The sequence below is a fragment of the Micromesistius poutassou genome, assembly GCF_964030765.1.
Source record: "Micromesistius poutassou genome assembly, chromosome: 5".
Classification (NCBI taxonomy): domain Eukaryota; kingdom Metazoa; phylum Chordata; class Actinopteri; order Gadiformes; family Gadidae; genus Micromesistius; species Micromesistius poutassou.
This window is the reverse complement of record NC_140275.1, coordinates 680,782-695,781: the sequence shown is the minus strand read 5'-3', so window position 1 is coordinate 695,781 and position 15,000 is coordinate 680,782. Positions and strand designations below refer to the sequence as shown.

General features: G+C 48.3%; 1 protein-coding gene across 1 annotated transcript in view; it reads left to right on the top strand.

Moving 5' to 3' along the window:
- Positions 1 to 15,000, top strand: part of trpm3 (transient receptor potential cation channel, subfamily M, member 3) — a gene marked incomplete at both ends in the record, with an annotated part of 39,892 nt that overhangs the window by 6,769 nt on the left and 18,123 nt on the right. Inside the window, 8 exon segments of the mRNA XM_084468875.1 lie at positions 1,188 to 1,288; positions 2,399 to 2,533; positions 4,366 to 4,416; positions 8,478 to 8,513; positions 8,716 to 8,856; positions 10,573 to 10,602; positions 12,772 to 13,064; positions 14,593 to 14,821. Coding sequence (XP_084325001.1) covers positions 1,188 to 1,288; positions 2,399 to 2,533; positions 4,366 to 4,416; positions 8,478 to 8,513; positions 8,716 to 8,856; positions 10,573 to 10,602; positions 12,772 to 13,064; positions 14,593 to 14,821 — 1,016 coding nt within the window.

Here is a 15,000-nt window from a genome sequence, read left to right as displayed (position 1 = left end):
CCACGGATTAGGGCTGTCTCCCTAGAGAAAGAGGCTGCTAGTACTGCAAACCAGCATCGTGACAGAGAGACACAGGGACGAGACACACCAGGCCTTAGAGTACGGCTGCCCTGCCTTTAAGGACACACACACTCTGCCATTAGAGCGCTCTGCTCGCTCCGATGGGCCTCTGTCAGTGCTCTCTTCATTAAGCCATGCAAACCTCTTAAATACACATCTCAACCACACACAATGGGCCACCTTACGCTTTCACTTATTCATTACAAAATGAGAATGAGGAACGTGGATTCATGTTGGAATGTGGTGATGGTTGATTAATATTGGAGTATGGAAAACGTCTGTTATTGTGATAAGGTGAACGTTGAGTCATATTGGGATATGTTGAGCCTCAGTTAATATTGGGATAAGGTGAACCTCAGTTAATATTGGAATATGGTGTTTGTTGATTAAAATGAGGAGATGATGAGCAGAGGCAGAAAAGTGTAGTACCAGTGCTGGTGTTTAACTCTGTGTTGCATGGTTCATGTGTTCATGTGTCATGTGTTGACGATTCCCATCGTCCTCAGAGTAACCTTTTGTATCCTGGAGCAACCTGCTGTTGAAGTGCCTGTGTTCACTGTAAGGGTGGCTTACGTAAAAGTTACTCTTAAGTGACTAGATAATACAGGAGGGCATCTTAGTGTGTATTTATTGAGGTTAAATGTGTATTTGTTGAGGTTTTAAGCTGCTCAAATCCCAACAACAGATTAAAGCTTTAATAGTAATGTAGCTTCAATACTACTAATTAGCTTGAAATTGTTTAACAAATCATTTCTCTGGGGCCAAGGTTTTTTAGACACAAAATATTGTGCTATTCTGACTCTGGGTCGGCTTTGTTAATTTACGGATAGTGCAAGCCCTTCACTGTCCCCATTTGAGGACATTTTCAGTTGCCCCCAGTGGCTGCAGCATCTAAAATTAATCCACTTAGTCTCCACCCTGTGCAAACATCCCAAGTCCTGACTACGCCGTGAGGAACCAACTAAATCGAGATGAAAGGAGGAGAAAAAAACATACTCTTTAGTGTAGTGTCGTAACCACCACCAAGAGGACAGGACAGTGCACTAACAATAATGAGCCTCTCAAACCGGGGCTCATTACCAACAGTCCATAACCTCCATCCCTCCGTCGGTTCTTGTCTCTCCCAGGTGCTAACGCATCGGCCCCGGACCAGCTGAGTCTGGCTCTGGCCTGGAACAGGGTGGACATCGCCCGCAGCCAGATCTTCATCTACGGACAGCAGTGGCCAGTAAGCACTCTCAGGCACACAGCTTCCTCTTCTGTATATTTCCTATGAGGGTTTCTTATGAGTTGATTTTTATTCAAATATCTTTCCTCCTCATCATCTTTGCCATTTTATATGCCAACCGAAGCAGGGTATTGTAATATAACTGTGCATACATTAATTATTGCTATTATTCCCATAGCTACTGTAAGTGTATGTTATTAATCTATCTAGAACAGTGGTTCTCAACCACCGGGCCGCGAACGGTATTGGGCCATGTACCGTTGGGCACCGGGGCAATGGTTTAATTTTTTCTTTTATTTTACTTCCATATAATTCTTGGAGACCAATATTACTGTTTCTGACCAATTAACAGTGATGAAGATATCTCTTACGTTGCCTTTAAGTAGGTTTGCATTGGGTGCCCCCCTTAGTCACCCAAAATGCAAAAGAAAAAAAAATAAAGGTACATCAAATGCCAGTTATTACTAAGCAGTGAAAAGCGTTTGGAACAGGGTTGTGTTTGGCACAATAGTTAAAGGTGTGATGTGTTACTGTTTGAATACTGTGAGACTCTTACAGTCTATTAATACTGTTTATTCCCCTCTTCGTTCTGGCGCTGCAGTCTAACTGTGCGTTCACACCAAAAGACACAAATGTCGCCGAGTCGCGCGACTCAGCGAATGTTGTAGCGCGACTCAGCGGAATCTGTCGCTGTGCTTAATGTGTGCTTATTTGTGTGCACTTAACGTGTCGCGGGGCGAATTTTGTCTTTTTTATTTATTTTTTGCCTGCCAACGGTCATTCATGCCAATTCATTCTCATCAACCATGGCCGAGATGTGTGTCTGTACCTGTTGTGGAAGAGGGAGAGACGTCGGAATGCCCGTCGTTTATGGGTTAATAATATAATCCGGAGGCGCACACCGCTTTGTGCCATGATATTATATATATCGTATATATTATATGATATAGATATTTATATATTATATATAGATATAGAGCTCCGGGAGTCGCAAACGGCAACAATCACGCGAAGTGCGGTGTGAACACACAGTTAGGCCTCAGCTCCTGTAAACACAGCGGTGCTACTGGCTGACGTGTGCGTGTGTCCCGCGCTGTGGCGTGCTTGCAGGTGGGCTCACTGGAGCAGTCCATGCTGGACGCCCTGGTGCTCGACCGGGTGGACTTTGTCAAGCTGCTGATCGAGAACGGAGTCAGCATGCACCGCTTCCTCACCCTGTCCCGCCTGGAGGAGCTCTACAACACGGTAATGAGACGCACACACGCACACACGGATAGACTTACACACACACACACACACACACACACATACACACACACACACACACACACACACACACACACATACACACACACACGGATAGACTCACACACACACACACACACACACACACACACACACACACACGGATAGACTTACACACACACAAATACACACACACACACATACACACACACACGGATAGACTTACACACACACACACACACACACACACACACACACACACACACACACGGATAGACTCACACACACACACACACACACACACGGATAGACTTACACACACACACACACACACACACACACACACACACACACACGGATAGACTTACACACACACACACACACACACACACACACACACACACACACACACACACACACACACACACACACACACACACACACACACACAGATAGACATACACACATACATACACACAGATAGACATACAGACACACACACACACACACACACACACACACACACACACACACACACAGATAAACATACACACATACACACACACACACACAGATAGACATACAGACACACACACACACACACACACACACACACACACACACACACACACACACACACACACACACACATATACACACACACGCACACACTCTACACTCCTCTCCACACATCTCTGCACTCACACACACAAACCTGGGCATCAAGCACCTCTGAACTGCACTATTGACGTTGTGTGCTTGGATTGCTCTCAGCTTAACCTGTAAGTCGCTTTGGCAAAAAGCGAAGGCGGTGAATGACAGAAACTGTTCGCTGTGCTGCTTGTTTATAAACTGGAGTGCTGGAGCTCTGAGCTCTCTGTTCTGTTAGGCGCTGTGGGTCTCCGTGGACCCTGGTTCTGTTCTGATATATATATATGATTCTGCTTATTTGTGTTCTGATAGACGTGGTCTGTTGTTGTTCCCTCAGAGACACGAACCATCCAACACTCTTTCCGTTCCGTTGCTAACGGTGAGGGTAGCACCGTACAAGTTTCAAACGAAACAAACTGAACCAAAGACAAAGCGTCGATAACATCAAATCCATAAGAAAAAAATGAAAGAAATTGGCCTTTTTAGCTTAAAGAGAAGCGCTGATGTATACAAACGGAGAGCACCCTGGAGAAAGCACTGGATGAGGCTCCCTACCGGCCTCGCATTAGTGAGACAGAGGGCAGAGCGCCGGAGCAGCGAGACAAACCGGGCGGGGCGCTTAGCAATTACATCGTGTGCCGTGTCTTACAAGAGAGTTCAGGGCAACGGACGGCGCGCTGTCTAAGATAGTCTATGTCCCGACGATGGGATCCATGAACTCCATAAGCTCTACGCCGACCGGGGGCGGGCTGGGGGTGGGGACCTGGAATAGGGCCTGTAATAGAGTGTGGCTGCACACACTCCAATCAGAGCGCTCTGCACGCTGGCCTCTGTTAGTGCTCACTTCATTAAGCCACGCAAGCCCCTTAAATACACATCTCAACGCGCTGGTATATGACTTGCCTCCTCATGATGTCTCTTATCACGGCAGAACATGGCGAACGTTGTTTCCTATTGGGAGGTGACGAGTAGAGGCAGAGTGGTGGTGTGCTGGTGGTGGTGTTTTACTCCGTGCCGGATGGCTCCGGTACTGGGTTTGATTCCCGTCGGCCTCTGTGTACCCTTCTGCTGGATAGACGGCCTGGGTCTACATTGAGCTGAGTTCTGTTCTGTCGGAGCCGAGTTGGGTTCTGTTGGAAGGCCTGGGTCTGTTCTGACGCGGCCTGTTCTTGTTCCTCCAGAGACACGGACCCTCCAACACCCTCTCCCACCTCGTCAGAGATGTCAAAAAGGTAGGACCGCCGCCATGCCACCGCAGTGCCCATGCTGTAGCTGTGGCTGTGTAGACACACAAAGACCACACGACCATCGGCTTCTTCTGTGTGTGCGCGAAAGTAGAATGGTCCGTCTGTATGTGTGTGTGTGTGAGCATGTGTGTGTGTGTGTGTGTGTGTGTGTGTGAGTGTGTGTGTGTACCTAGTGTAAATAGGGTAAGTGCGCTTCAAGTGCGTGTGCAGAATGTGTAAAGTTTTGGCGGGAGACATTTACAGATGGGTGTATCATGTGTCTTGTGCCTTTGGCTGGGATGTGTGCGTGTTTGTGCGAGTGCGTATGCCTGTGTGTGTGTGTGTGTGTTTAGTAGACTGTGTGTGCGTATGCCTGTGTGTGTGTGTGTGTGTTTAGTAGACTGTGTGTGTGTGTGTGTGTGTGTGTGTGTGTGTGTGTGTGTGTGTGTGTGCTTAAACCTTCTTGTGTGTGTGTGTGTGTGTGCGTATACCTGTGTGTGTGTGTGTGTTTAGTAGACCGTGTGTGTGTGTGTGTGTGTGTGTGTGTGCTTAAACCTTCTTGTGTGTGTGTGTGTGTGTGTGTGTGTGCGTATACCTGTGTGTGTGTGTGTGTGTGTGTGTGTGTGCTTAAACCTTCTTGTGTGTGTGTGTGTGTGCTTAAACCTTCTTGTGTGTGTGTGTGCGCGTATACCTGTGTGTGTGTGTGTGTGTGTGTGTTTAGTAGACTGTGTGTGTGTGTGTGTGCTTAAACCTTCTTGTGTGTGTGTGTGCGTATACCTGTGTGTGTGCTTAAACCTTCTTGTGTGTGTGTGTGTGTGTGTGCGTATACCTGTGTGTGTGTGTGTGTGTGTGTGTGTGTTTAGTAGACTGTGTGTGTGTGTGTGTGTGTGCGTATACCTGTGTGTGTGTGTGTGTGTGTGTGTGTGTGTGTGTTTAGTAGACTGTGTGTGTGTGTGTGTGTGTGTGTTTAGTAGACTGTGTGTGTGTGTGTGTGTGTGCTTAAACCTTCTTGTGTGTGTGTGTGTGTGTGCTGATGGCACATAGAGACTGGCTCTCGTCTTTCAGCAGAAGCTGCCGGCTGCCGTGGCTGTGTAACACTCGACGTGTTAGCGGCTTCTCCCCTCTCGCTCCCCCCCCTCTAATGCATGAACATGCTCGCTACCCTTGTAGTGCAAAAAGCACCACAGATGCCGTCTCATCAACAAGACAAAAGCCATCACACACCAACCGACGGCACTGGACTGAAACCCCATGAAGTCCCATGTATCGCTGTTCACATTATTCACTGTCGGATCTCCGTTTCAACCTTGATGCATATATACAATTGTCGCGTATATATTAAAATATATATCTATATATATTCGGCGATGTACAGTGAAAGTGTTTCAGATGATCATGTGAAGCTTGCATCATTTCAAAACAACCCTGCGGGGCCCGACTGTGCTGACTCCTACTCCAGTCTGTGCTGCTGCTGTGCGTCAGGATGGTTTCTAAACCCAGCGCATGTGCACATCCTGAGCCCTCGGCGGGCAGCGGCACACTGTGTGAGGGGCGGCGTGGCGAGGTTAGGGTGACCACCATTAACGTGGAGATGGGTCCATTAATTACTGCGTGTTGTGACACCGCACAGCCCGCTCCCATGGAGGCTGGCTGGTGTAAGCCTTCATTGTTCCACCCATCGTGAATGTGGAATCCTGCATTCAGTCCCCCCCCTACCCCCCCCCCCCCCCCCTCCCCCGACCCAGCAGCTGTTTAGAATTGAGATGGCCACTTGGTGTCACTGCAATAGAGGAACCCATGAGTTGGGTCTCGCGCTGGTATGGAGGGGATTGTTTCTGGCAACCAAAACGTTGGAAAGCGTTGCATATCTGCACAGCGATGGAGCCACTGATCCCCATGGACGTGTGCTCGCTGCAAGTATTCTCTAGTGAAGTTGTGAGTGTTATGTTGATAGTGTCCCGGTGTGATTCAGATACTATTCCAGAGCTTCCCCCCGAGGCTAAACCTATACACAACCACCACATCCACTCGTTACCACTCTCTTCCCAAATAGAAAACACAAGCTGGATCATTGTCATGGGTCAAAGCCATTTGTGGTTTGTATGTGTTTATCTCAAAGTAGGGACATGATGTCTTAATGTGTGAGGAGTAGTGTGGACTAATACTATTACTTCTTCATGTTGCTGACAAGCAAAAGACCCAGATGGTATTGGATTCATTACCATTGCCAGGGATAGGATTTCTCTATAAAGTCAAATGTTAACCAGATCCAGATCCAATACAATCTACTTATTAATCACAACACAATATTTTCACTTTTGGAAGCTATTAATAGAGACTTTTTGTAGTTCCTGATTATGGTACTATATATATATATATATATATATATATATTTATGTATATACGTATATATGTATGTTGTATGTATATATGTTTTTTAGAAAGGCTTTCAGCAAGAAAGATAAGATGAGTTAACTTAACTCCCTGCAAATGTGTTAACGGGAATGCTACAATGGAAGCTAATAAATATCTACAGTGACATTCCCAAGAAACAGCATGAGACCAGAGACGTGTGTAGCAATACCTGAGCTACAGCGCAGTTCATACAGCGCAGTGTACAGGTCATTACTGTCAGTCACACCACAGCGACACTGGACCATGTTAGAGTTGTCAGGTCTCAGGGCGTCAGGTGAGTGGGAGTCTGTTCACGCTGAGAATGACCTGGCAGTCACAGCACAGTACAGGACGGCAATCACCGTGACAGGGAGTTCAACGGGGCCAGGGGCATCTGTACATACGCAGCATGCCTTAAGGGCTGATTATGGTCCCACGTTCGCGCAACGCAAGGGGGTTACGGACCCCTCACGTCCTTGCGGACCCTCCTTGCGTCCACCGCAAGGGCCTGGCGTGCGCCTCCCGAAAATTGTAACCTTCCGTCGAGGCGACGCAGCCGCAAGGGCTGTGATTGGTCCGCTCACTAAAACCCGACACAGAACCATAAAGGTTCATGACTGGGTCGAAGCGTCTGTGCGGTCATTGCGTTGCGTGAATGTGGAACCATAATCAGCGAAACACTTACACATCCACACAGAGACGGGAGGGATTCCTGTTTTAATTAGTTGCCGTATATAGAACGATATGTGGCCACTCCGAGCCACTTCTCTGAAGGAAAACACAGCAAAAAATACAACAATTACACGCCTTTCAATTGAGACATCCAGACCGTACTTCACTGAGTCTGTACCGAGTCTGTGCTTCATTAAGGCAAGCTAGTTGTAAGTGTGGATGGGCTGGGTTGGGGGGGTTGGGGGGGTTCTAGGCATTCTGGGTGCATGTTAGGTGACTATGGCTGTGGTGGCGTCATAATGGTTCAATTGTGGTGGTGGTCGGTGTCTAGAGAGGGGAAGAGGCAATGTGTTTCCAGTCACAGCTGATCTTCCTCCACCTCTTATAGAGTTGTTATCTGTTCATCTTCCCCTCCGCCTTGCCCCCACCTCCTTTAGGATTAATATTCACTCTCCTTTATTCTCTTACTTCATTTCTTCATTTCCCCTTTTTTCTTGTATCCCCTTTTATCCCGACACCCCAAACTGCACTGAACCTCTCTGACAAGATCTTGTTCTTTCCCTCACTGTAAAGCACATCCTTTCCCCCACACATAGAGATACCCTCATCTTGAACCCCGGCTTGCAGTCTTTCCTTCCCTTCACCACGTTATCCCCACACAGATAATATTAGATACGATTTGATTTCCACTGCCTATCGTGATGCAATGACGAGTTCAGTCAGCCACTCTTTTGTACAGAGGTCTCAGGAAAAGGAACGAGTGGTTTGAAATGAATATCAGGGCGAGCGGAACACCTTTAACAGCATCCAAATGTAAAGATCCCAACGCAACCGCTCTGGAAATGTGAGGTCTCAATTCAGGACCAAACAGAGAGAGAGAGAGAGAGAGAGAGATGAGAGGTCTTCTCCCAGGGGTTCTGTGTGTTGTATCATTCCCCATGGTCCTAGTGTCCACTGCATACGACGCAGCATACTCACTGACCTTGTGTGCTCTTTCCAAGCGAGAATACCCAGGGTTCAGTTGGATCTACTTCAAGGTGAATCCGCTAATCATGATTTCTTTCATAGCCAAAAAAACAAACAAAAACTTGTGTGGATTTTGGTGTGTGTGTGTGTGTGTGTGTGTGCGTGTGTTTGTGTGAGTGTGTATGGTGCGTGTGGTTTACCTTTTGAGTTTGTGTTTTGTCTGTTCAATCGATTGCCCGGGCTGATCTGACGAGGTGTGTGTTCATGTTCCAGGGTAACCTGCCCCCGGACTACCGCATCAGCCTCATCGACATCGGCCTGGTGATCGAATACCTAATGGGCGGAGCCTACCGCTGCAACTACACTAGGAAGAGGTTCAGAACTCTGTACCACAATCTGTTTGGACCCAAGAGAGTAGGTGGATCATCTTAATCCCATCATTGTTCTCACTGTCCCAACGTACCATGGCAATTCGTATTGATTCAAGCGCAACAAAGATATTCATGTTTCAAGTAAAATAGCCATGAATATATTCATACTGTACCGCGTTATGTTTCTCTTTCTGCTCACATTATGTGGACATACACAGACTGAATATGTTTGACATATTGGATATAATTGGGTGCCGGCTTGCACATAATTTGTATCGTAAGGGGTACAGCTTTAGAGGCTGTACCAAATTCTGCAAGCAAGGTTTATTTGGTATTTTGGAAACGGTGCACAGCAGCGAAACTTTGACACTCAAATGGACAGATTGCACTTTCAATAAACAGTGGATGTCAGGCTTGTGAGAACCAAGGTTTTCCTGAGCATATTGTCTGCCTTTCCCCTGAAAACACAAACACCAAAAAGTAACAAACACCGCAGCTGCTAAAGCTGGAGCATCTGGTTCCTCTGGCTCCACATTGATCGCTGACAGAACTATCTCACTCACATCGGAATCAGATTCATTCATTATTATTCATCAGTGACGCCGCTGTGCACCGTGATGAATCGTACATTTCTTGTTGATTTAAGCTTTGAACCGTGACTTACGTAATCACATAATTCTCCATTCGCCAGCCCTCTAACGATGGAACCGTTTTTGGGTATATCTTTGATATGCTCTCATGTGATGTTCTTTGGCTGCAGCGTCTGATTCCCTTACGCCACCCCACACTGCCACACATGTGATGGAAATAGAATTGTGCACAGCTGTGTCCGGGACATTGTATCTCTGCTCGACACTGCACTGTGTTTGTGCGTGTGTGTGTGTGTGTGTGCGTGTGTGTGTGCGTGTCTGTGCGTGTGTGTGTGTGTGTGTGTGTGTGTGTGTGTGTGCACAACGTGCGTGTGGGCGTCCACACGCTTGTGCATGCGATCGTGTGTGAGTGTGTGGGGGAGGGACAGCAGGAGGGTACGCTAAGTGGGGAGGAAAATTAAGAAAAAAAAGTGATGGAGAGATGCACAAAGAGAGCGAGAGTCCCCTCAAATAATTGGAGTTTATTATCCACCTCTTTATAGATGAAATGGGTCCATGTTAGTTCTCCCACACTACCTTTCTCTCTCTCTCTCTCTCTTCTCTCTTTCTCTCTCTCTCTCTCACTCTCACTCTCGTTCTCACTCTCGCTTTCTCTCTCTCTCACTCTCGCTCTCGCTTTCTCTCTCACTCTCGCTCTCTCTCTCTCTCACTCTCTATCACACACACACACACACACACACACGTGCACTAAAAACAAAGCCTTGAAATTGATGTGAATATCAACATCCCTACAGGAGACCTGTGCTATTTTTATCCTCTCAGATGATGGCTCATGAATACATAATTCATACACGCCTCCTGCCTCAACACAGTTACCAGAGCACTGGTTCTACATAGCCACCGTGCGCATGTCGAACAGGGGAGAAGCCAAATCCCTAATGTCTGCAGAGTGCTCTTTCGGATACACAAACGCCACCGGTGTAGAAAGCAGCACAGACATTGAAATGTACAAGATAAGTATGGGAAGAAGATGGTGACGAGCGCACTGTGTATAAGGCTGTCCCGGCTGTAGGCATCGGCATGTCAGTCTGTCCGTCAGTTGCTCTCTCTTATCAACCCCACCCGACCAGCTCTTGTTCTGTGTATGTTCTTGTTTGTCGCTTTTCCAGCCCAAAGCGCTGAAACTGCTGGGGATGGAGGTGAGTGTCAATACCATGGCGGCTATATCGTTTGGTCAGTGTTGTTCTTGTCTTTCGTCTACAAAGTGCCCGTCTCGTCATGACCGGAGCGTCAAACGCGTTAAAACAGCTCTGGACATTAAGCACTGTGTGTGTGTGTGTGTGTGTGGCATACACCTTAATCTGTAAGGTGTATGCCACACACTAACACCATGTCACACACCAACACACACACACCTCACTCTGTAAGGTGTGTGAATGAATGGTAGAACTTGAGCCGTGTTTGACATATCACACCCTGCAAGTTCTTCTCATACATTGAAATCTTTACCCGACACATTGCCTAGTTGGAGGGGACATGAGTGTGGAAGGTTTACGACCACATGCATAAGTGTTGACTCCAGAGGCGTGTTTTAACGGCGTGTGTACGACTCAGGTAATGACCCCCGCGGAGCACGCCGCTTGATCCAGCCCGATAGATAATCAGTGATCCAACATGGCTTCATGATCTGTATGCTCGTTGTGTGGTCTAACACAGTATACACACACAGTAAGGAAAACTGCCAGAATTATAAGAGCTGGAATCACGGCGTGTGATTGCAATTTATCTCTGAAACATTTGTCTTTCCTTTCTGTTGAAGCGTTTGTCTGACCTGCTCTGTCAAAACATGTGTCTTTTGTGTGTGTGTGTGTGTGTTTGTGTGTGTGTGTGCATACCTGTCCATTACTACCCTTATGCCTCTTTCAAATCTGCCTAACCCTCTTCCTCCTCTGGCAGTCCTTCTAAGTCTTGAGTTAATCTCTAAACTTACAAGTGACTGCCATTAACTGTAAAATAAATAGATGTTGCGCTTCTCAAATGTCAAATACCCTTCTTGTTTTTTCCCAAAACGACCAAGGTTGCAATTACTTTTCAACATGTTCTACGAGAGTTCACAAATTATAATGTCAGTTGTCAGGGATCAAAAAGAAATGCTGGGAAAGCTTTTCACCAACCCGTTCCTCAGTTGTCTGTGTGATTGTTCCTCAGAGGAACCTATCATCAGTATCACTGTGGCATTAGTGGTACAAGCTGACAGCAGATATCTCCTGAGGAACATAGAGCTAGTCTGCAGCGCCATTAGTTCATAAACAGGCCCACCGTGGCCAGAGAACTCCACCCTGGATCTGACTGATTTGAATGACATGTCGTTGTCATTATAGTTTGTTGAGTAGTGGCTTGTTAACTTTGTTATATTTTCGCAATGGTTCAAAGCCATTTACTCCCTTACCCGTGTATCAATGAACAACGCCGTCCTTTCATAATTCATGTTGCTTATTTAATTTGAATAAGAAAATAGTTTAATTAGAATGTGAAAAGGCTTCAAACCAGTATCATAATAATTATCTTGATGATAATCTTTGTATAATTATTCTTTGTATTATGAAGCAATTTAGTTCATTTATTAGTGTCAGGTTATTTGACTCTGTTTTCCCTTTCGGTTTACTCTGTGTACTCGGTTGCTAAGTAGCTATCTCAGTGTCAGTTTACGACCCAGTCCCCAGCCTGCCCTCAGCCCAACCCAGTCCCCAGCCTGCCCTCAGCCCAACCCAGTCCCCAGCCTGCCCTCAGCCCAACCCAGTCCCCAGCCTGCCCTCAGCCCAACCCAGTCCCCAGCCTCCCCTCTGCCCAACCCAGTCCCCAGACCGCCCTCAGCCCAACCCAGTCCCCAGCCTGCCCTCAGCCCAACCCAGTCCCCAGACCGCCCTCAGCCCAACCCAGTCCCCAGCCTGCCCTCAGCCCAACCCAGCCCCCAGACCGCCCTCAGCCCAACCCAGCCCCCAGACCGCCCTCAGCCTAACCCAGTCCACAGACCTCTCTCTCAGCCCAACCCAGCCCCCAGACCGCCCTCAGCCCAACCCAGCCCCCAGACCGCCCTCAGCCTAACCCAGCCCCCAGACCGCCCTCAGCCCAACCCAGTCCCCAGACCGCCCTCAGCCCAACCCAGTCCCCAGCCTGCCCTCAGCCCAACCCAGTCCCCAGACCTCTCTCTCAGCCCAACCCAGCCCCCAGCCTGCCCTCAGCCTAACCCAGTCCCCAGACCTCTCTCTCAGCCCAACCCAGTCCCCAGCCTGCCCTCAGCCCAACCCAGTCCCCAGACCGCCCTCAGCCTAACCCAGCCTCCGTCACTTATCCCGGCTTTCCGCTAGGACGACATGCCGATCCGCCGGGGCCGGCAGAAGACGACCCGCAAGCGGGAGGAGGAGGTGGACATCGACCTGGACGACCCGGAGATCAACCACTTCCCCTTCCCCTTCCACGAGCTCATGGTGTGGGCCGTGCTCATGAAGCGCCAGAAGATGGCGCTCTTCTTCTGGCAGCACGGCGAGGAGGCCATGGCCAAGGCCCTGGTGGCCTGCAAGCTGTGCAAGGCCATGGCCCACGAGGCGTCGGAGAACGACATGGTGGACGACATCTCCCAGGAGCTCAACCACAACTCCAGGTGGGGTCTTCAGAGTTCACTCAGTGCTGGTCCCCTCGGTCCGCCCGGGCCACACGGACAGGGCCGGTCGGCCGCAGAATAAACAAACATGGTGGACCTCGAGGAAAGTGTAGGGAGTCGACGGAGCGATCGAAGTAGATCGGAGGCTTCTCTCGAAGGGGAAGATGTTTTTGCTTTACTTCTAACCAAGCGAAGACAGCAATGTCCTCACTCAGTTATACGTTCTTTATGTAATGATAACGATGTAATGCCAAGCCTGTATGTGAGGATCGCAGCCCAGCCGAGGTCAGACTGATTTGTTGCAAAACACAAACTTCAATATATTGACTGTGTCCCGCTGCTAGGGAACATGGCCACAGGGGGAGACGGTGTAGTTACTGCTGCAACAACAGTCTGCTCACCGCCTTATTCTCCAAATACACACGTTCCCAGAGCCCATGTGCTTTATGCTAATCTCACGTGAAAGCAATCAGCTTATGCTGACATTATGCATACGTACACCAGACACGTGCACCCTACCTCTCTCCCCCTATCCGTCTGATCATGTGATCACAGAGAGTACTGTGCTTTAGCTTTCAGATGAGAGTAGATAAGATATATCCAGGCCTACAGAGCGGTAAAGTTCCCCCCGCTGAATGATTAATGAAGAGTTGTGCTGGGAGTCTAGACTGGAACAACTTCTGACCACAGCGCTCAGCCCATATAGGCTGGCACGTGCACACAAACTAACCACACACCACACACACACACACATACACACGCAAACACTCATGCACATACACATTCACACACACATAAATATATACCTACCTAGTTTCTCAGCTGCAGTCTGACCTGTATAGCACAACTCCAGCCACAAGGTTGACTGCATGACATACATAGAGCAGTGTAAGGACAAACAGCACAGTCAGTTAATAACACGTGAGATGAATGTAATCACCTACAGATAAAATGGAAATACATTTTAATTTGAGGCATATATTGCACATAATAAACATTTAGCAGCCACCCATCCTACCCATGCACATTCACACACTATAACGGCATTTCTATGGTGTCAATAACGTCAACAGTATTTTTCCATGCGGGTCTCTTGTGTAGCAGGTATGATCAGGTGTGTTTGTGTTTCATGTGGTCATTACTCACTCACCTCATAGCTGAACATAGCGAGCCACGTCCTGGATGTCGGAGATCATCAGAAGCCAATCAAGTCAATGCACGGTGTCCTCTCATGGTCATACCGCATTAACCCGTACAAGGCACCAGCCTGGTTGTGCTCGCACTTGCCATCGGTTCATTAGTACTCCGAGTATTGAATAGTTTGAACTTGTGATTTGGACATTGGTATTTGTATGGGTACAGCATCCTCCCTTATATGTATCAATATACACAGATAGTTCACCATATTCTTTGCCTGATTCCCAAACCCCCTGTTACATCAACATGTCATGGATCTCTCTGCTTGTGTATCTGTGCCCCCGTTCCCCCCCCCCCCTACCCTCCTGTCCGGTGGTGGTGCCCTTGACAGAGAGTTCGCCCAGCTGGCTGTGGAGCTTCTGGACCAGTCCTACAAGCAGGACGAGCAGATGGCCATGAAGCTGCTCACGTACGAGCTGAAGAACTGGAGCAACGCCACCTGTCTGCAGCTGGCGGTAGCGGCCAAGCACCGCGACTTCATCGCTCACACGTGCAGCCAGATGCTGCTGACGGACATGTGGATGGGACGCCTACGTATGCGCAAGAACTCGGGCTTGAAGGTACGGGAGGGGGAACTGGCGTGCGGAGCGATGGCCAGGAGACCTTTCTCCTCCAGCTTCCATGGCAACGACAAAAGAAAATCACACACACACACACACACACAACTCGCACACACGTTAAACGTATGCTGATGCTCAGATTGATACGCAGGCGCAGTCGACGGTGGAGGCCGGTGTGA